We start from the raw sequence: 23,386 nt of genomic DNA, 5'->3' as shown, positions 1-23,386 counted from the left end.
ACTATACTGTACATCAGAGTGGAATCTGGAAATAATTTCATTCATAGGCCCACTTCATATCCAACTTCAGGAGGCAAAGAAATGACTTGAATAGGCTACTTACCAAATCTGCACATACTGTAGCATAGCCGACTGAACTTGCCACGATAGTTTATAGGCATAATAGTGACTAGCCTTTAAATGCGCACTTTATCTATCTGTCGGATTTAACGCTCCTCTATACAGTGGGGAGCACATATTTGATACCATGCTAAAACAGGAATATAAAATCATAATTTGACAATTGATCTTAATGCCTTAATTCAAAAAATGAGTAAATATCAAACCGCCAAGGACTTTTCTTTGTGATTGAAGAATGTATCGTAAATAAATAAATGTTTTCCTTAAATGCTAGGGGAACCCCCTATGTAACCCTATGGGAATTTAACACATACAGTAGGGTTAACATAGGGGCAGGTAGATTTTTATTTTTAAAGGCCAGCTATTTTAGGGATCCATAGGTAGAGATTGGCATGGTGCTTTTTCCAGTAGGTCTATTAGCCTGTTTGATTTGCATTGAGCTCAATTTAACTTAGCGGTTTTATTTTTGCTCATTTGTTGAATTAAGACATTAAGATCAATTGTCAAATGATGATTTTATATTCCTCTTTTTAGGCAACTTTAGAATGGTATCAAATGCATTTTCTCCCCAGTGTAGTTTCTCTCACAGGGCTACTTCACTAAAACTGAACGTTATCTTTTAAAGATAGCCTATTTTATGTTTGAGGGCTTTTGATATCGGGGGTTACCTTACAGTAAAATGATTAGCCTATTAGGCTACACATCTCTGCTGCATAGCCTATAGTTCGTCAGGGCCGTTCAACTGGAGAAGGGGTTGTTCATTTACTCCCTTAGATTATTGCAAATATCCTCCTGACTACCAGCAGTTCATTTTTGTCCTCTCTAGAGGACCTTTCTAAACTGGAATATATCCCACACCATACATACTACTGAGCAAACTCCTTTTGTTCTCTAAAGGGGACATCCAGGGCTTTTACATGATACCAAATTTATGGGGGTGGGGTTTTGGGAACTTCCTCCTTTTCTTCCTTGAAAATTGGGTCAATTTGACCCAGGACTTTACAAGAAAAAAAGAGGAAGTTCCCAAAACCCCACCCCCATAAATTTGGTATCAATTAAAAGTCCTGAATGTCCTCTGTAGAGAACGATAGGAGTTAGCTCAGTAGCATGCATGGTCTGGGAGACATTCAAGTTTACAGATGTCCTCTAGAGAGGACAAAACGAACCTCTGGTAGTCAGGAGGATATAGACTTCCGAATAGTTTTGTGAGTGCTACTTTGTTAATATTTGGGAAACTGCTAGTAAGGGGCCACGACCGCACAGCCCAGGCTGCTGAAGTGCCGCGAGCGCGCAGCAAATCGATAGAAACAATATACAGTATTTAAGCTCACAATATTCAGACCGGCCCAAAACGTTAACGGCCCACCGGGAATCCTCCCGCATCTCTCGATTAGCCACCCCGGGCCTGGGCTGGGTGGGCGGATGCCATGCGCACGTTCTGACTTCGACCCACTGATTTAATCAGTTAATCTAATATCTTTGACGTTAAAGATGTTAATAGCGTTAAAGAACATAAAATTAACGTCAGTCCTTTGCTGAGTAACTAATTACTTTTACAGTGTGGTAACTGAGTTACTAACTCAATTACTTTTTGGCAGAAGTAATTTGTAACTGTAACTAATTACTTTTTTAAAGTAAGATGACCAACACTGATTATGACTAAAATGAGGTTTTTGTAATCGGATGTCATGCGTGATAAATCGCTTCAATGAGTTATTCATTGACCAATTGACTTTCATTAGCCAGATGCTAGCCGAACCTGGGTCGCAACTGCCCAACCTGTAAGAAAACAAAAGGCTATGAACCCCAGATAATTCCACTTTTGACATACAATCCCTGTCGACCTCTCGGAAACCACAGTATAGGCTATTTGGATTTTGTAGACGATATGCGAGAATGATGTAGTTTAGCTGCCTAGCTCCATAGAGGTCCATGTATTTCGCACTCGCCTACGATCGCTCCCTAACGCCACCTTCACACTTGCACTCCGTGACACGCAGTGCTCTCCCGTCGGACGTCGGATTCGACCGCTGGAAGTGTCGGAATCTTTTCGAGTTTGGGAGTAAAATGTACAATAGTGCTACAATAGTCGTCCAGTAACTGGAAGGTTGCTGGTTCGAGCCCAACTCCTCTTGACCTTGTCGAAGTGTCCTTGAGCAAGACACCTAACCCCAGTGCTCCCGATGAGCAGGTTGAAGCCTTGCATGGCAGCCTCCGCCACGTCGATGGGTGAATGTGAGGCATCATTATGTAAAGCGCTTTGGGTGCTCACAGAAGCCGATAAAAGCGCTATATAAATGCAGTCCATTTACCATTAGCTGCAACTCAAACATAGCCTAGAAATCTAGACGCACTCTAGCGGGCAAAAATATTTTTGCCTAGCGGGATGGTCTAGGGTCGCACCGTTGAGGCCAAGCCTGCGCTAGGCTCCAGGCCAGCCTAGCCAATCAGAATGCTCTATCTGTGTACGGAGTCCTTGAGCCCGCCTTGAGCTCACATTCGGCTTCCGCATGCGTCCTCGTTCGACGAGTTGGGTGTGAGACCATGTTGCACAACCATAGAGAAAAACGAAAGATGGATGAGGCTAACGAAGCGCGCTCGGTTGAATCGGATTTGGAAGAGTTAGACTTTTCTTTGAAGGTTGAGCAGAAAGAAGCACTCAAGTCATTTGTTTTAAAGAAGGATGTATTTGCCGTTTTGCTGACCGGCTACGATTGGTCGCAAATGCTGGCCTATTACTTGCAGAGGCAGTTTGAAAGACAACTGTTCATCCCACCCACAGGCTTCAGTTCTGTGAATGGTCCGACCCCAGACTATACATTTCTGCCAGGCTAACTCAAACGCCTTTCCCCTTCACTTTTTTTACTTTGCAAAGACAGTAGAAAGCTCTACTAACTGCAGGGGCCTGGTTCTACATCATCACCAATCTAACATGATCTAGCTGCATCAACGTAATTGGGCAACACATTTCTTGGAAAACATTGTTTGTACGGGCACTGCACTAGTTCAATTTGGATAGCAGGGAGCAGATCTAGTCAGCGTCCTATAGGCTGGTAACCTGATTCTCGCCAGATCCAGCGAAACGCCTCTGGTGGAAACTACGGGGATCTGGCGAGAGGTTAATAGGCCATACTGGTAACATTGCACAGATAATAAAAACCTTTCTCCCCTTCCTCTCCCAAGACATTGGTTAATGATATGAGGTGGGTATTTACAGCAAGTAACCAGTACGAACACTCGGAAAGTAAGCATCAAGTACATCTTTGGTCAATGTGTATTGGAAATACAAAAGAGTCAAGGGGGCAAAGTGTCAGGATCTAGGCTCAAGTCGCTTTGTGCCATTATTGTGAGCATTTTGCATTTTGCTCTGTGTTTGTTTGCTTTTACTGTTCCCTGTGTGTTTACCTGTCTGTCATCTGTCCTTGTTTCTGCACATCTCCTTATATGGTCTGCACTTCCTGTCTCATTGGTTTCCCTTCGTTTCTGCCTGCACCTGTTCCCCATCATTGTCTTGTTAGTCTTTTCCAGTCCTCTGTCTAGGCCCGATCAGATTACAGGCGGCATGCGCTATGAAACCCATTCATTTCAATGGGTTGAGAGCGCAAAAGCGGCTCTGCCGCTAAGCGCAGCAAAGCGCAGCGCCGGCGGCATTTTGCCGCTTTGCCGCTGTTGCGCTTGCCGGGCGCGCTGTAAGTGAATGGACTTTTGCGCGGAGCCCAGCAGTAACCATAGAAATAGGAGCGGTAACAACAACAAAAATCGTAGAACGTTATCTCAACCAAGAGCAACCTAGCGGTGAGCGCAGCGCATGCCGTCTATAATGTGATCGGGCCTTCTTTCTGTTAATTAGCCCTTTTCAGAGTGATGTCAGACGAAGCGTTGCTGGGTATCCTGCGGCATGTCCAGCCGCCAAATACTACAGAAGAAGAAGAAGAAGTATTCATGGTTTCATCAGAGAATGTCTAATAAGGGGAGAAGGACCACTTGCTAAATAGTTCCGCATGGTACTGCAACTAGAGGGCGATCGCGAGCAAGTGATGAATGAATGGGTAGCAATGGAGCTGAACCCCCCAATACCACATTTGTCTTTATATAATTTTTTCTCCTGAAATTGCATTAATGCATGCGATGCAGGATAACTTGACTTGACAATTAGCTGACCAATGCAATTTTCAATATTTGTTGTTATTCCTAAAAACCCTTTCAAAGTTTTCATGTCACGTGACACAGAAGCGAACCACTTTACGGCCATAGACCTAAAAGAAGGTTCGCTTCACGACGGTCGTAATCGGTCGCGATTTCTCGCTGACCAATCAGCATCCATGAGCTAAATGCTAGCATGTTACACGGAAAGCGGCCCATCCTATGAAAAGCAGAAAGGACATGAGTGACTTTTTATTTCATTTCCAGTGGAAAACCTATACTCAGGTAGCTACTACGACAATGTACATTAAGAAATGAAGTTGTCAACTGTGAAAAAAACGAGTTTTAGCCGCTTAGCTCCATAGACCACAATTCATTTATCACTTGCTCGGCAGCGCCCCTAGCGGAATTTCAACAGATTGCAGGAACAATCCGGTACAATGGAGAAGTAGACCGGCTCTCCCTAAAGGGGCTCTGGTTTCATCCGGTCCCTTTGAACAGGTGTATACAATCAAGCCTTGATTATCAATGCAGACTGCATGGTGCTTGATTAATACACCTGTGGAAAGGGACCTGATGAAACCCATGAATACTTCTTCTTCTTCTGTAGTATTTGGCGGCTGGACATGCCGGAGGATACCCAGCAACGCTTCGTCTGACATCACGTGAAAAGGGCTAATTAGTCTGTGTATTTCTATATGGGAAAATCCCATCTACCAGACGAGTTACAGCAATGTACAGGATGGCTAACGTCACGAAATGAGTACGAGTCTGCGCAGTACGATGGAAAGTAAATGGATTTTTGTTTCAGCCCCCTCCCATTGAGAACAACGGAGTCTGTTTGTCCATTTCTTTTAGGTCTATGCCTCCAACCAACATGCTAACTATACATCTTTACGGGAAACCAACGTTATAGGAAGATGTGAATTAGTTGTGCCTTCTATACCCTAGAAAATGCAGAAGCCACAACAGCGACACAGGACATATGTTACATGAAGTTATGGGATTTCAAAAAAATCTGTAATCTATGGCCGTCCTATGGGGGTTAGCCAAGGGTTGATAACCAGCTCCATCCGTGTTATACTTCCGGGAATTTGCCTGCCTCCTTGGTAGGCCTACAGCAAAGATCCCGCTTTAACCAGAGACACTTATATATGAAAAGACACTGCACTGGAAAAATCGCCCATTGAAATGCATTTTGTAACTTCGTAACGCAATGGCGGGTGTTTACACCGGTTTGCACATGTCCAACCTCTTCTAGTGCAGTTGCTACAATCATTTTGCAGATCCTTGGCGGTCACACTTTTTGAAAACTGCATCGTGAAGAATTGCATATGCGCAGTCCAAGATTACCAGTAAGAAAAAGGCTTTTTAAGCGTTAATTTGATACAAAACCACCAAACCTTTTCAGCGATTTTAGTTTGATTTTCATCGTGATTTCAATGTGATTTTCATGTCCCTTACACCTCAGAACATGGACATCCAGCTCTCTCCCCATTAATTTAGAGAGGGCCCTATGGCTGCCGAGTGGCAGGGCCCTATCTAAATGAATGGGGAGAGAGCTGGATGTCCATGCTTGCTGTTCCAGAATGGATGCGACCGAATTAAGTCTGCTCTTCGCATTCAAAACCCTGCAACGTCCTCTTGATATTACCAAAATTCTAAAACAGAGAAGGAAGAAACGGGCATTCACATCAGCATACGCTTATGCTGCAATTATTGCTGCCAGAGATTTTGGTCCGCGAGAGGACGCAGGACTGGTGGGAGGGAAAGTAATCTCATCGCCATCTAGTGGTTGCGTTCCTAGAGGCTAGCGGGAGGGGATGGGATTTTCTTTTAGAAAAAATATATCTCGGCCCATGATGGGAACTTAGTTAAATGCCTTCAATATGCTATGCATTTAGGTCAGCTCTATTGCTTATAGTGGTCATACTTTATTTTTAAGGATCAGTTTAATTGTTTTGAGTTTGTTTGTAACATGGTGATAACGAACTACAGTACTAGCTACAGTAGCATTTGACGTCACCAGTTTGGGCGCTTCATCTCCAACTGATCAAAACGGCAATTTGCTGAACTGGCTTTACATATTTTTGTAATAACAGAGAGCGATGTAAACCGCGTGGTAATTACCTTTATGTTGGGATAACTTGAGTTGTGCTCCTACTCACACAAGAGCTGGCAGTAAGTGTGATTGTCTACTAACTAACCAACTAGCTAACAGGCTAATAAACAAACCATGCTAGGCGAGTAACGTCGTGGAAGGGTGTCACGTCACTTGAAGTTGTAGTCCGTTTATGAAATGAAACGAGCAATTACGTTTTTTTAAAATAAGGCGAAATAGGGTCTGATATTTTCACAGTTAGTAGATTATTATAGTATGAAGACTGAAAAATATTTTTGGTGGATAAGATCGCTGGTATAGCTGCGTAGTATTTATTTGAAAAGTCGGGCTGGGACTTTGCTCTTCGATAGGAACTCAACCACTTGGGGCGCTGGTTTTCACTTTCCCTCCCTATAGGGAGGGAAAGTAATCTCATCGCCATCTGGTGGTTGCGTTCCTAGAGGCTAGCGGGAGTGGATGGGATTTTCTTTTAGAAAAAATATATCCCGGCCCACGATGGGAAGTTAGTTAAATGCCTTCAATATGCTATGCATGTAGGTCAGCTCTATTGCTTCTAGTGGTCATAGGCTACTTTATTTTTTAGGATCAGTTGAATTGTTTTGAGTTTGTTTGTAACATGGTGATAACGAACTACAGTAGCTAGCTACAGTAGCATTTGACATCACCAGTTTGGGCGCTTCATCTCCAACTGATCAAAACGGCAATTTGCTTAACTGGCTTATCATATTTTTGTAATAACAGAGAGCGATGTAAACCGCGTGGTAATTACCTTTATGTTGGGATAACTTGTGTTGTGCTCCTACTCACACAAGAGCTGGCAGTAAGTGTGATTGTCTACTAACTAACCAACTAGCTAACAGGCTAAACAAACCATGCTAGGTGAGTAACGTCGTCGAAGGGTGTCACGTCACTTGAAGTTGTAGTCCATTTATGAAATGAAACGAGCAATTACGTTTTTTTTTAAAATAAGGCGAAATAGGGTCTGATATTTTCACAGTTAGTAGATTATTACAGTATGCAGACTGAAAAATATTTTTGGTGGATAAGATCGCTGGTATAGCTGCGTAGTATTTTTTTGAAAAGTCGGTCTATGGGACTTAACATCGGAGCTACTCTTCGATAGGAACACAACCACTTGGGGCGCTGGTTTTCACTTTCCCTCCCTATAGTTGCCGCCTGCTAACGTCATTAAAGGTGCAAAATTGTCACAGATTAATGACGTGTGGGACGCATTGCTCTGGAATATCCGATTTGTCTGTTTAGACTGTAGACACATGAACAAATATCCGATTCATATCTGATTTAAAACCACATAGGCAAGGGGCCTGTATCCGATCTGAGGAGATCGGTATTCATGTGGGTTTTTTTTTACTGTTTACACTGTCGTGGCACAGATCGGATACGTGCCAAATGAGAGCAAAAAATCGGATTTGGGTCACTTCAAAATCGGATTTGGGTCACTTCAAAGGCTTAGTTCACACTGGCAGTCGAAATCCGATTTTTTGCTTATCTGGATTGTAGGCCTATCTAGCTTGAATTTTGGGTAGTCTGAACGGCACAAAACCGCATGAAATGCGATTTTTCCAATGCTGATTCGCACCACATACGGAGGTGGTTTCAATATCACTTACTATCGGATATGACTCAATCTGAACAGTCGAACCACTTGAATAGGATTTCTAAGGCTTAGTTCACATTGGCAGTCGAAATCGGATGTCTTGCATATCCGATCAGAACCTGATCTTTCTGACTGACTGTTCTCATTGCATATTGCAAGTGATCACATCCGATCACATCCGATCTTGGCGTGCAATGCTCAGATCCGATATAAATTACACACACCTGGATTAATTAGGTAGAGTTGTACACAACCAAGTCGTCATGGATGAAAGTGGATTTATTTTTTATATTTTCCAACTTATTATGCGTAGCTGCGGCGCAAATACCTCGTCACCCTTAACGTTACAGTTTTCCATGTTTCACCATGAAATGATTTTGTTTTGTTGGTAGCCCTGGCGCACGCGCTGAATCAATCAATCAATCACTTCCGTCACTCAGAATTACGTTGCAATTGTTTGTCGCAGTGCAAATGACGAAAGGGGCACTTTGAAATCCTATTCAAGTGGTTCGACTGTTCAGATTGAGTCATATCCGATAGTAAGTGATATTGAAACCACCTCCGTATGTGGTGCGAATCAGCATTGGAAAAATCGCATTTCATGCGGTTTTGTGCCGTTCAGACTACCCAAAATTCAAGCTAGATACAATCCAGATAAGCAAAAAATCGGATTTCGACTGCCAGTGTGAACTAAGCCAAAGTGCCCCTTTCGTCATTTGCACTGCGACAAACAATTGCAACGTAATTCTGAGTGACGGAAGTGATTGATTGATTGATTCAGCGCGTGCGCCAAGGCTACCAGCAAAACAAAATCATTTCATGGTGAAACATGGAAAACTGTAACGGGTGACGAGGTATTTGCGCCGCAGCTACGCATAATAAGTTGGAAAATATAAAAAATAAATCCACTTTCATCCATGACGACTTGGTTGTGTACAACTCTACCTAATTAATCCAGGTGTGTGTAATTTATATCGGATCTGAGCATTGCACGGCAAGATCGGATGTGATCGGATGTGATCACTTGCAATAGCCTATGCAATGAGAACAGTCAGTCAGATAGATCAGGTTCTGATCGGATATGCAAGACATCCGATTTCGACTGCCAGTGTGAACTAAGCCAAACTGGCAGTGTACAGCCAAAGTGTTTCTGCTACAGCTCCTTCCTGCACTTACTCGCGAGCGCCCTCACGTGGAACCAGAAGGGGAACTGCGACCAGTTCAGTAACCAGAAGTAGAGATTGGAGTGGATATTCTCTCCTACTGCCCCTGCTGTCAGATCTGAGCAGAGCTGTCGAATGATTTGAGGACTTTTATTTTGACAGCTTCTGTAAACTACGCCATATTGAACGTGTTGCAACTCGCCTACAGTCCTACACGCTGCTCTTCCAACTATTTCATATTTGAGAACTAGTCTTAAAAGGTTACCTTTCAGAAGTGTCATTCTTTGGAATGAGTTGTAAACGCAAACAAAATGATAAGACCTCACCTGACGATGTTAAAAAGGAGAAACACTGGCATGTTGGTATCAACAACTCTCTTCTCAACGCCTCAACCAAAACTGCACTGCAGAAAGCGTGGATGGAACGCACGAGTTGCAAACACGGTCAGTACCTCTCGTACTAGTTTATAAATTGCGTTACCCTCCACGACTTGGCTGGTTTTCACCATAGACAAGGTAAAAGGGTTTTACTGAACTAATCAAAGCTGACTGGCATGCGTCCATGGTTTACCGACGCTCTGGGAGCCCCACTTGGCCGCTTATGAACCTAGGCTACTGTAGGAGCATTTGGGAGTTATCCAGACGCCCGCTGCATTCAGTTATGCTAGCCTACATTTTAAAATGATATCGTATTCCTACATAAATTAAGTTAATTTGATATTAAGCATTGCTATCTCAAGAAGCGATACAAATGTGAATGATCCGTCATGATGGCATAGGCTTGTCACAAAGTCGCTATTAACTTAAATCATGTAGCCTATTACTCAGCCTAAAAAAAGACATGTTTATCTATCTATCTATCTATCTATCTATCTATGCAAGGAACGTCTGTCTGTGTGTCAGTCTGTCTGTCTGTTCCACACATAACTAACCACTCATCCGACTGCTCTAGGTGTCATCCTAATGGCACGATGTGTGCAGTTTAATTTCATGTTACAGTTCTAGAACAAAAAATGCCACATCTACGGGCTCTGCACTAGTTTTATTGATTCTCCATATCACACCGACCGTGGACAAAATGTATACAAATTTCTGCAAACAACTTGCTCATTCTCGTTATTAAAAACAAAATAGGAAACGAAGTGGTTTCAATGTGTAGGCTAGAGAATGTCTCAACAATAACAGAGATTGTCTGACAAGGGGAGAACTTTCACAAACACAAAGACAACATTTCTCTCTTAAGTGTGCTGCTATTGTTATTAAGTATGCTAGATTAAAATGTCACCTTGGTTTGGTAGGCTACATTTATATTTGGTATGTTTTGCTCTGATTTAGCAGGCCCACATTTGCATGCTGCAATTCATAATCTTTAATTTAATCGTAATCTTTTTATTCATACCTTGTTTCTATGTAGCCTAATTATTTTTCTTTAGAGTTTCTTTGCAGGTTTGTGTGCTTAAATTGATTATTGTCATTAGGCCTACTATGTTAATTCTATTTAGTCTATCAAAAACAGTTTTCTTATATTTTATTTAGGTCATATGACCAATTATGAGTTAAATGTAACAACACTCACCCTTTTCACAGAAGAATTGAACTCAGATCCGTATGTGTCACATGCCAATACAGTTGAGTTTGAGTAGCCTATTGAGAATGAGTTTATTTTACTGACATATTACGCCACACAGGATAACAAAGGGCATAAACAGAAGTGAAATGAGACTTCTGAGACAATATTCAAATATCATTTCTTTTTCTCCCGCCCACCACACAAATAGGCTCTTTGTTGTTAAGCAGAGCAGGCTACATACTGTACATTTTGGCAATGGTCCACAGGCTATCAGTCTGATAAGAGGGAACCTTGCAGTAGGCTAGTCAAATCACCATAGTTCCTCTTTCCTCTCTTCTTTTTTTCATTCTTTCAGTCATACCTGGCTTTATTATTTGATAGTATCACTCTTAAACGGATAAATCCATGACTAAGTTCTAATTTTAAGACATTCATATTTTAAATGAATTTATTAAACAACAAGCATTGTTTCTATGCAATGGTGGTTCATACTGAGTTTTATGTAATGACTGGATGTGTATGACTGTGTTTATGTATGCTGCTTATGCTATTTTAGTGTTTCTATTGATTCTTTTAAAGATATTTTTATACACTCATGAATGATGCTCTGAAGGGAAAAGCACTTTATATTTATCGTTATACTTACCTCGAAAAATTATTGATAAGTCACCGTTTTTTCCTGTTCAAATGCATAAATTGTGCCTATAATTTGTGTCTAAAACCAGTGCATTTCACATTATCTGAATTATTAGCATGGTGTGTGTTATATGCAAGATTTGCAGTTAATGTTAAATTACTAACCTGAAGAGGAAAGGCTGCTTTCATCATCGTCCTCCGTTATATCCACTCTGGCAGGGCTGGGAATGTTATGACTGTTATGAATTTTGGTCAGGCAAAACAACCCCTACACCAATGTGCTGGAGTCACCAGGTGTTTTATCAAATGTGACATGTTTCCACCTTGTTACACGTCACAGACGTAGTCTGAGCACTTAATTTTACGCATCTTGCTGAGTGGGGGTATCAAGTAGTGAGTGTTACAGTAGCATGTGACGCGATTATAACACCAGGACACCAGAGGGCGGAAAACAACATGGATAAACATGATTATGGATTTAAGTGGCACTGAAATATGCTTTGTGATTTGATTCATAGCATATGACAAAAATGAAACTGTCAAATTAAATGAAACAATAGAATTCTAAGAGACAACAATATTGCATAGTTCATGTTCAGATCCTCCTTGGCTTATTGCAAAATTAATTTGATACCTTCAACATTGTACTTGTATTCCTTTGTATGCCTGACCGTTGTATTGTTTTTTTTTGTGCCTTCAGGGGATGTAGAGTTGGACTGCAGTCCGTTTCCTCACTGTGTGATTAATCAGTTCCTCTCCACTGAAGATTTTGTGTTCAACCTGGAGAAAGAGCTATCTCAGCTGAACTTCCACAGCAAGAGTAATGATCTCTACAAATTCACACAGGTATAATCATGTTAATACACTGTAAGTTGTACAGGCATACATTCGGGTGGTCAAAAATCACACAAAAATACTAAAGCTGTTGATTGAGTATGATTCATACCATCAGTGGTAAATACAATTGTGCTCATAAGTTTTCACATGCAAAAGTTGACTAAAAAGAGGTATAAAAAGATATTTTGGAACTGATTACACAGCTGTACAGTACATAGCCTACCATTGTAATCAGAGGGATATCAGTTATATTAAATGATGTAAAATACATAGGCCTATGATAATGTTGATAACCATAAATAGCCTTTAAAAATCCTCTCTATATCCAAAATTGTCAAATTTTCATTTGATTCACATAAAAAAATATTTTCATCATATTTCTCTAGTGTATGTGGGATATTGAACAAAGTAATCAGTGAAAACATTTTTTTTATAACATCTTAAAGTTACTGTGGGTTAAGCAACAGTTAGTGCCAACCATCCTCAGAGCCAGGGGCCAGAGTGTTTTCATATCACCTTAAAATCTGTACTGCGTGTCTACTGACTTGAATTGAACATTTTCCGCGCAGAGTGCTCCATACTGCCAAAGTTTTACAGCATTTTGTAGAGGTCTCTGACCATGGAACTGCTGATGACCAGGGTTGAGGTTGTTGAGATCAGTGGAGGAGGGGGTCGAGGGGGCATCGATTGTGTAGAGGGTTAGGGTTAGAGTTAGGCAACAACGTGACAAAGGAAGGTTGTCACAGAGCGGAGGGAACTCCTCTTTTATTCATGGCTGTCTTTGTGCATGTGCATGTCTGCAACCAAACCTGCACCAGCCAAACATTATATTGCCAAAAGTACTCTCTCACCTGTGTTGTACATGTTGCCGCGTCCAACATCAGTGTGTGACCTCACAAATGCGCTTCTGAAAGAATGGTAAAAAAATCCCAGAAACACACTCCCAAACCTTGTGGAAAGTCTTCCCAGAAGAGTTGAAGCTGTTATAGCTGCAACGGGTGGACCGATGTCATCATAAACCCTATGGATTAAGGATGGGATGTGACTGAAGTTCATATGTTAGTCAAGACAGGCGAGCAAATACTTTTGGCTTTACTGTTTATTCTATGAAATTGAGTGTTACTGTGTGATTATGGCAGCCATCAATATTCTATGAAAGTTAATTTGTTGACAGAAAATATACTACATTATTTTTAGAAGTGTTTTCTTTTCTGTTCTCTGTAGTCTGCTGATTTAAACAACAGGATGGAGCCGTGTATCACAGAGTTGAGGTGTGTTAATACATTTAAATATTTTTATCTCTTATGTTTTTCTTCTTGTTATGTTTCCTGTTTTCAACCCTTTGTACATGTATGCATTGTTAGGTTGGTGTTGTTAGGTCAATTCCGCACCTGGTTAAGTGAGTTGTTGGATGTGGAGCTAGAACCAACTGTGGACATTTTCTGTGCCAAATATCAACACACAGGTCAATAAATCCACAATTTCCTTTACTCTTATTCTACTTTTCTAAGTTCCAACTGTACCTTCCATTCCATTTCCAAAGGAATATTGTATATTGCCTGCCAGTTAGTACAGTCTATTGCCATCTTGTGGCTTCCTTTTAAGAAAAACGTTCCTCATTCAAATGAAACCTTAAAGTTTGAGGTGTTGCTTAGCGATGTATTTACTTTATGCCTTTCAGTTACAGTGACACTGTACAGCAAAAAGTTAACAAATTATTGAGTGATATGAAACATAAACTCAGAAGCTCAAAACCTTGTCAAGGGCAGCAGTCAGTCATTCACCTTTGCACCAATGTTAGGATGGGTCATTCAATTTGATGGAACTCTCTGCAACATTCGGAAGAGTTGCTTTTAATTTGCGTTGTTGCAACTCTTGCATTTCTCACTGTATCCCACTTACTGTCAATTCCTCCTCTCACTCAGTCCTATCTGACATTCTCTCTCTTTGTAGATGTATTATTGTGTCATGATGACGAGTTGGAAGGCAGAAGAGTGGCCTTTATCCTATACTTGGTACCACCATGGGAACTATGTGATGGTGGAGCGCTAGATCTGTTCTGCACTGATGGTTTGTATTAGTGTATGTGTGTGTCCCAGGGATGGAAATTAACTTTTTTGTCCACCTGCCACAGTGGCAGGTAGATTTTAAAATCTACCAGCCACTCAAGATTTTTACCAGCCAATATATATTCAACCGTTCCATACATTATACTGCCAAGATGTAACGGCATGAAAATTTAACCCCACGGTTATAGTGACCAAAATTATCACTGTGTTCGGTATTATCGCAGTATTGTGTTTAATATGTTAAGAAAGCACTGATAGGCCTGCACAAGCTGAAATAGTTTTTAAAAAGTGTGACTGTGTCTAGTACATTACACAAATATGGGCAAAACCTTATTGCCTTAAGGGCGATACAGATCATTCAGAGCAGTGGCAATCCTTGTCTTTTGTTGCTATTTCATATTTGAATTCATACACTTTAAATATTTTGTTAACAATTTAGAGCATTTTAGGATCTGCATAATAACAAATCAAAATATTCAATGAGTTGAATACTTCATATTGATTGCACTTGTCTTTAATGATATTACAGGGGTGGTGTGTAGGTCTAATTGAGTGCCTGTCACTTTAAGAAGTACGTGAACATAATTAGGTTTCATTCGATTTTAGTCACGCGTAGTTCAAGGATACATGTTTTCATTAAATAACATGAATGTTCGAAAAACTAAGAAGGCAAGGAAAATATTTCTGGCGTCATAGAAAAGATAAGTGTCTTGCAATGTTAACTTCTATGATTTAGGTAGGTTAACATGGTATGGCATTGTGAGTTGTCCCGTTCACTTTTTCCTTGGTCACGTTTCATTGGCTGGGTGCTTAACTTAGGTACCATGACTCAGAGTTTTTTATATCTGTTAAATATATCCAATGTATTTCCTACCTAAACGTATACCGGTGCCCTCGTTGTAAATACAGTCAATGGTTGTAGGCTGTCTAGCTGCAAACTTAACTGGAAGAGTTGGCTAGGATCTTATGGCTACTGACGCAATGATGAGAGCCAACCTTCTAGGCGCTCCGTCCCAGAATATTTGTTGTGATCGTCATGTCCATGCTATCTATCGATGTTGAAGATATTGATACAAGGCGTGTGTTCTTATCTCTGTGGCGACTGCTAATATTCTGATGAAATAAACAACTTGAAGTAGAAGTAGTTGCTTACCCGCCACAGTGGCGGGTGTGTTGACATATTTCACCCGCCAGTGCGCAAAACTACACGCATTTGGCGGGTGGTGGGTGGCTAATTTCCATCCCTGGTATGTCCCCTTGGAATTACAGGGCTCTGACTGCATTCTAAATGGTTCTGAAATATTCAGCTTTAAAAAAAAAATTCAGGTTGTAGAATTCCATGGTTGTATTGGTAAGTGGAACAATGTTCTTAAGATTTAATGTCCAAAAAAGCATAGAGCTTCAAGAAACACCTTGTTACCATCAACCAGTGTTGCGTGTAGCGTGATGCAAAGTTACAAAGTAACGTGTTACACTAATGTATCTACTTTTTTCAGGTGAAAAGCAGTGTAATGCATTCCATTCTAATTTCAGTTGGCACGTTGAAGGTAGGGTAGAATATCCTGGAAAACGATTCCAGCAAAGCTGCATTTTGAAAATACACAGGTCAAAAGTCCCAACCCCTTTCTTCAGACTTCCCCTGAAGTCACCCCTTTAGAGTTCAGGAATGTGCAATGCTTGTTCAGGAGCGGGAGGGAGGAGCAGATTGCAGTTTGATACAGCATCAGAATCCAATCATCGTTAACAGTCCGTTCAGTATGATTGGATAGTGTTTTTCCTGGATTGTTCATTCTAGAGGCCACTAAATCCTTTCATTTTTGTGTCAAAACTTTTAATTAATTGTTTGCAATGGGGGTGTGAAGGGTATTTCAAGCAATATGTTAAACAATGCTCCAGAGAGCATGCTCCAAACATCGCCTACCCCACCTTAAATCCTTTTTTCATGTATCATTCCACTGTATTACACACCTTCATCTGGGCTTTAATGTTTAATTTTTTTAGTATGCGTAACTAGTAGGCCAAGGCTGCCCTGTGTTATTTATTTATTTATTTAGTTGTTCATGTGTTTGTCTATTTTTGAATATTGATTCAAATCATTACAACAATTGTCTATATGATGTCAAATTAATTCTTGATCTGTGTCCCTGAATTCATTTAGCTATTATGTAGAACAGGGTTGGTCTATAATTCTGTTATTATGTGTATATGTTGCAGAGCTTGGGCAGCCAAAAAGTGTAGTGAAATCTCTTGTCCCCAGCTGGAATACATTGGTATTCTTTGAAGTATCACCCGTGTCATTTCATCAGGTAGGTAATTTTATTATATGGATCGGTCACTGTAAAGGGAGCTGAAAGGGTATTTAACTGAAAGTGTATTTTACTCCCTGACAGGATAGAGGATTGAGTTAATATTAATAAGCTCAACCAAAATTTGCCAAGGTAAAGATTTGCTAGTTTGTCACCTACTTTCAGACTCTCTAAACAACAAGACAATGACAAATGACTGAAAATAGTATGTTAACTCATTGGCTGCCAGCCATTTTCAGTGCAGAGCGCTCCATACTGCCAGACGTTTTACAGCATTTTGACTGTTTTTCCAAGATCCACCGAACGGTGAGCTTTATGACTATGTAAACACTGAAGGTACCAAATGAAAGAGTAGACTCTCTTCTTTCACCAGGAAAAACGGTTTGTTTCTATCGTTTTCCGTTCTTTAGTAATAGTCAGTCGAACATGGGTTGGTTTTGCTAAAAACACCTGTTTTTGACCAAAAAATGGAGAAAACATTCTTTTTGTGAAAATCAACTTTTTAACATTAGCGTTTCAGTAGTATGTCAACCACGATTGCACTGTTATCTCGTCAGTCTCGTCAAGGTTGCTAGGGACTCTGATGGTCGCTATAGACTCTGAACAGGACGGTAGACTTAGCAAGCTAGCACTAGCAAAGTTATTGTTAGTCTATATAGCAATATCCAATGTAAATGGATCATACCGTTCACGTGTTTTCCATCCTTGATGTAAGAAGTAAGCATATTTATTCCCTGCACCGCGTGCAAACTAGATCCACTATGGTCGATCTTCAGTGTGTTAGCTTGTTGTATCTCTACATGTGCACTCTGCAGGCAGATGCTAATCATCCAAGTGGCACTGCTTCCATCTAGCGGTTCGGATCGCTAGTACAGTCCGTTTACAAGCCTGAAACTCTGCCAGATCGTTCCCAAGCCCACCCATGAGCCCTCCACATTGAAAAATGCAATTGACGTCTATAGACGTCAATGGCAGTCAACATATGTGTCTAAATTGACGTTTAAAGACGTCAATGGCAGTTAATGAGTTATGGGAAAAAACCCATGTTTTTGACTAGTAGCTACACATGCCTAAACCAAAAATGTGTACACAAAAGGAGTGTTGTTTATGGGCTTTTTTACCTATTCTTCCAGAGGGGTATTTGTCAGATCACACACTGATGTTGAACGAGGAGACTGACCCTCACAAACTGTTCCCACAAAGTTGGGAGCATGGGATTGTCCAAAATCTCTTGGTTAAAGAGACCCTATGCAACTTTCTGCAGGAGACGATCGCTCCTTGTTTACATCTGGAAGTCTGAGACGAAGAACCACGCTTGTGATTTATATATTTAAATATAGCCTATACATGTATAAATATACACGCTAAAGCTGTCGGGGAAGCTCTGCAGAGAAAATGCATAAAACGAGTGAAAACGAAAAACGAAACCGAAACCAGAGATGAAATCGCCAATCCTGCATAGTTCCTCTTTAATACTGAAGAATTCAGAGTTCCTTTCACTGGAACTAATGGCCCAGTTTGGGGATGGCCCATTCCGGTTCCACCATGACTGTGCACCAGTGCACAAAGCAAGGTCCATAAAGACATGAATGACAGAGTTTGGTGTGACCTGCATAGAGTCCTGACCTCAACCCAATAGAACACTTTTGGGATGAATTGGAGAAGGGACTGAGAGCCAGTTTCCTTGTCCAACATCCGTGTATGACCTCACAAATGCGCTTCTGGAAGAATTATCAAAAATTTCCATAAACACACTCCTAAACCTTGTGGAAAGCCTTCCCAAAAGAGTTGAAGCTGTTATAGCTGTAAAGAGTGTACTTTTGTACTTTTTTTTATTTTCATTTTGTCAACACCATTAGGCTGTTTTCTAAAAAGTAAATGTTTCAGTCAAAAGTGATCTAGGCAAGGCATTTTCATCTCCCTCCTTCATTTTACAGTCTAGTGGTTTCTGATTAGTATGGCTTTGGGTCAAAGGTCATATTTTTTTCTCAAATTAATCGAAATTGATGCATTATTTTGACAGTCCTAATATTAATGGATTTCTTATATAAAACGTAAAATACAAATGTTATTCATTTTTGAGTGGTGTGCTAGATTTGTGAACAAGCACTTTGATCGCCTTGAGTCTTAAAGCAACACCATGTAAGTTTTGCTCTCGGGGTCCCCCTACTGTTGGGAAACGGTAATTTCTTCTACTTATGTCGTAAAATCTGTCACGGTTACACCAGAAGCAAGTTAGACATAGCGTACAGTATAGGCTAGACTTGAGGCCGCACATTAAATATCAAATTATGTGGTAGCCTACTACGATGCCAGTTATGTGATACATTTGTAAAACTAGGCTTTCAGCTCAGGTCTATGCACGTTCTCGGTATTGGGATGATGTTGGTCATTGTTGGTCAATTACTTATATATATAAAAAAAACGATTACGATATTTATGAGCAATAGCATAGCCTAATCTAGGGTGGTCATTTTTAGTGTCTTTAGCCTATAACATAAAAAAAAAATCGATGGTCACCAGATATTGTATTCTATGGTATTCATACGGTGGCCCTGAAGTGCAAAACACAACACAAATAAGACAACACAACACAAATAAGACAACACAACACAAAGAGAGAAATCACGGCCCCAAAGTGCACAACACAACACAAAAAGAGACAACACAACACAAAGAAGAGAAAAAACGGCCTCGAAGTGCACAACACAACGGCAAATCACACAACACAACACAAAAAGAGACAACACAACACAAAAAGAGAAAACACAACGGCAAATCACACAACACAACACAAAAAGAGACAACACAACACAAAAAGAGACAACACAACACAAAAAGAGAAAACACAACGGCAAATCACACAACACAACACAAAAAGAGAAAACACAACGGCAAATCACACAACACAACACAAAAAGAGACAACACAACACAAAAAGAGACAACACAACACAAAAAGAGAAAACACAACGGCAAATCACACAACACAACACAAAAAGAGAAAACACAACGGCAAATCACACAACACAACACAAAAAGAGACAACACAACACAAATAAGACAACACAACACAATTAGAGAAACCTCGGCCCCGAAGTGCACAACACAACGGCAAATCACACAACACAACACAAAAAGAGACAACACAACACAATTAAGAGACAACACGAAATACCTTCGGGCCACATGAATCGTCGCTGGGACACGTACGTAGGCCCGCAGAAAATAGCATGCTGGGTCTTCACATGTCCATAAGAACCCACAGTAATGGAATATCCACGTTGTGTTTTATTCATAATATGTTTGGTGTATAATCCAACTCATACAAAAGCAACAAGTTCGAAACAAATCATCAGAAATCAGGAAGTAAAACAGCTTGTAACTCTGTCACCGTTCTAGATACCGTCATATACCATAGATATATATAGGCCTATATGATGTCAATCAGGCTCCCCAGCTTTGAATGACGACAGCACTAGTCAGCCACATGCCTCGTCATTGAAAACCGGATAGCGTTGAAGCCAAGGGGTAGACGATTTCAGTGATATGCGACTTTACTTTATAAACCCTAGTAAAGCCCTCGTAACATTCATTAAAAGATTTAAAGAGACATGCAGGCTGAAATAATTCGAAGATTTAATGGTGCATAGGCTACTGACAATAAAACTCTTACACAAGAACCCCTTTGAGTAGAAGCATAATATTGGTGTCAAATGAAAGCTAACATTCTGGAGATTTTTGGGGAGCCTGGTTGACAGCTCTCTTGCCCAATCTCCTCCGGTTTTGAATATCTCGTCGCAGAAAGACATTTGGGGCAAAGCCATCACTCTGATGTGTGGTAGCTACCATGGTAACTAGGGGGATCTCACAAAAATTACCGTATATGACGGTATCTAGAACGGTGACAGAGTTACAAGCTGTTTTACTTCCTGATTTCTGATGATTTGTTTCGAACTTGTTGCTTTTGTATGAGTTGGATTATACACCAAACATATTATGAATAAAACACAACGTGGATATTCCATTACTGTGGATTCTTATGGACATGTGAAGACCCAGCATGCTATTTTCTGCGGGCTGTAGGCCTACGTACGTGTCCCAGCGACGATTCATGTGGCCCGAAGGTATTTCGTGTTGTCTCTTAATTGTGTTGTGTTGTCTCTTTTTGTGTTGTGTTGTGTGATTTGCCGTTGTGTTGTGCACTTCGGGGCCGAGGTTTCTCCAATTGTGTTGTGTTGTCTTATTTGTGTTGTGTTGTCTCTTTTTGTGTTGTGTTGTGTGATTTGCCGTTGTGTTTTCTCTTTTTGTGTTGTGTTGTGTGATTTGCCGTTGTGTTTTCTCTTTTTGTGTTGTGTTGTCTCTTTTTGTGTTGTGTTGTCTCTTTTTGTGTTGTGTTGTGTGATTTGCCGTTGTGTTTTCTCTTTTTGTGTTGTGTTGTGTGATTTGCCGTTGTGTTTTCTCTTTTTGTGTTGTGTTGTCTCTTTTTGTGTTGTGTTGTCTCTTTTTGTGTTGTGTTGTGTGATTTGCCGTTGTGTTTTCTCTTTTTGTGTTGTGTTGTCTCTTTTTGTGTTGTGTTGTGTGATTTGCCGTTGTGTTGTGCACTTCGAGGCCGTTTTTTCTCTTCTTTGTGTTGTGTTGTCTCTTTTTGTGTTGTGTTGTGCACTTTGGGGCCGTGATTTCTCTCTTTGTGTTGTGTTGTCTTATTTGTGTTGTGTTGTCTTATTTGTGTTGTGTTTTGCACTTCAGGGCCACCGTATATTCACGTCCATAGTGGCATATATTTGCACGCCCAAAATGTTTGGAGAGGCAGAGCTCTTATAATATGATGACAGAATCTTACACGTGATAACTTTGTTTTTCAAGATAATTGTTTGGTCAGTAGTCTACTGTATAGGCGGTAGATTTACACGTTGAGCTATAACTAGCACACATAACCAGCTCCCGTGCAGTTTGGTTGGCAGCATGATGACACTAGAATCTAGTGACTAGATGACAGAGCTAGGATACACGTGCTTTTGTTGATAAGCCGATTTCTGCAGGAGGAGTTCTCACGTCTTGGGCAAACTCGGACTGCCTGCGTTGCGTGTGAAATGTAGACCTATAGCTATTCCAGGTAGCCTAGCCCATAGCATGCATTTCAGCATATCATCATATGAATATAATTTCATGGGTTTTATTTTTTTCAAACGCCAAAAGATCACGTAGCTCATGTTTATAATGCATCAACTGTCTATTCAACGCTCGCACAGAATTTGAGGAAGTGGTGGGGGAAGTGTGCCCTATATGCCGTAAAGCAGTCGAATTTTGTAGTTCTTTGGTTCGTACCGGTTCATACCCGAACCCCAAAAGGTTGAAAAACTACATGGTGTTGCTTTAACTTTGCTGTTCAGAACCTTGTTCTATTCTGAATCGTTTCAAGTTATTGTGCCTTTCCTTCCCCCAGTTATCTAGCCTGCAGTTCACCTCTGTTCCTTTCTAATGTATATGTTGATGTGGTGACTAAGGTTTCAGAAGTCTTGTCATCCGAAAAGTGCCGTATGTCCTTAAGTGGCTGGTTTCATGGACCCTCTCTTCCAAGATTACCTCAGCACATTGAATCTCCTGCTCTTCGTCACAAATATGCCCCGGGTGATGTATGTGACAAAAATATAATCTGTACCACTTTGAGGCTTTTGTGTTGTGATGTTTTGTGTTTGTGCTTTGGAATTTTTCCAGGCTGTTGTAACTGTGTGTGTTTGTGTCTTTGTAGGATAAAATACTACACAAGTGGATCAATCAGAAATACATGAAAGAGAGTTACCAGATTCAAGTCCAGCAGGAATTTGAAGAGAACTCAGAGATTTGTATACCAAACTTTTTACAGGTATGTTGCCAACTCTGCCAATCCAAGAAGTTTACATGATGTAAAATTTAGTAGAAATATAGCTGCAAGCAGCAATGACGGGGCCAAGCAGTAAGGCCGGAGTAACCCTGTCAACTCAATGCCGTTAGCTCAATGCTGCAATCAGACATACAGCACCCTCCAGAATTATTGGCACCCTTGGTAAAAGTTGACTAAAAATAGGTCTAAAAAATAATCTTTAGGTGATTTATTGTACTCCCACAATGAAAACAACGAGGAAAAATACACCCTGCAAGGGAAGCAAATTTATTCTGAGAAAAGGGAAAATCTCATAAAGAAATAAATGTTTTTAATAAAAACACGTCACTCACAATTATTGGCACCCCTACTTGTAATACCTTCTTAAACCTCCCTTTGTCAATAAAACAGCATATAATATTCTTCTCTGACACCCCATTAAGATTGAGAATACAAAGTAAGGGATTTAAGACCATTCATCTTTACAAAACCTCCCCAGATCGTCCAGATTGCTAGGTCCACACTTGTGCATTCTTCTCGTTGACTCATCCCACTGTTTTTCTATGGAGTTTAGATCAGGGGACTGCTATGGCAATGTCTGAAGCTTGATTTTGTGTTCAGTAAACCATATTTGTTTTGATCTGTGCATTTGTTTTGGTTCATTGACCTGATGAATGATCCAATCATGACCAACTTTTAGGGCCTTGGCAGAGATTGTTTGATTTCCTTTGAAAATGTTCAGGTTTTTCTTGGTGTTCATGATGCCATGCACCTGAATTAGGTTCCCAAGGCCTTTGGGAATTAAAACAGCCCCACAATAGCACAGCCCCTCCACCATAATTCTGATTAGGCATGGGGTTCTTTTTAGTATAGTCATTATTCTATGTACGCCAAAGACACCTTAAGTGTTTTTAGCAAAAGAGCATAATTTTATTTTCATC

General features: G+C 40.5%; 2 protein-coding genes across 2 annotated transcripts in view; one reads left to right on the top strand and one right to left on the bottom strand.

The window, feature by feature from the left end:
- vrk3 (VRK serine/threonine kinase 3) overlaps positions 1-10,847 on the bottom strand; it is a 59,430-nt gene extending 48,583 nt beyond the window's left edge. Inside the window, exon 1 of the mRNA XM_062549882.1 lies at positions 10,742-10,847. The gene's annotated coding sequence lies outside the window, so the exon portion shown is untranslated. The remainder of the gene's footprint in view (positions 1-10,741) is intronic.
- ogfod1 (2-oxoglutarate and iron-dependent oxygenase domain containing 1) overlaps positions 9,373-23,386 on the top strand; it is a 30,593-nt gene continuing 16,579 nt past the window's right edge. Inside the window, exons 1-8 of the mRNA XM_062549878.1 lie at positions 9,373-9,609; positions 12,072-12,217; positions 13,433-13,479; positions 13,573-13,673; positions 14,162-14,278; positions 16,492-16,583; positions 22,090-22,218; positions 22,335-22,448. Coding sequence (XP_062405862.1) covers positions 9,456-9,609; positions 12,072-12,217; positions 13,433-13,479; positions 13,573-13,673; positions 14,162-14,278; positions 16,492-16,583; positions 22,090-22,218; positions 22,335-22,448 — 900 coding nt within the window. The 5' untranslated portion in view covers positions 9,373-9,455. The remainder of the gene's footprint in view (positions 9,610-12,071; positions 12,218-13,432; positions 13,480-13,572; positions 13,674-14,161; positions 14,279-16,491; positions 16,584-22,089; positions 22,219-22,334; positions 22,449-23,386) is intronic.

This window comes from Sardina pilchardus, chromosome 11 (assembly GCF_963854185.1).
Source record: "Sardina pilchardus chromosome 11, fSarPil1.1, whole genome shotgun sequence".
Classification (NCBI taxonomy): domain Eukaryota; kingdom Metazoa; phylum Chordata; class Actinopteri; order Clupeiformes; family Clupeidae; genus Sardina; species Sardina pilchardus.
Note: the sequence above shows the minus strand (reverse complement) of the source record. Positions and strands in the feature narration are given on the sequence as shown.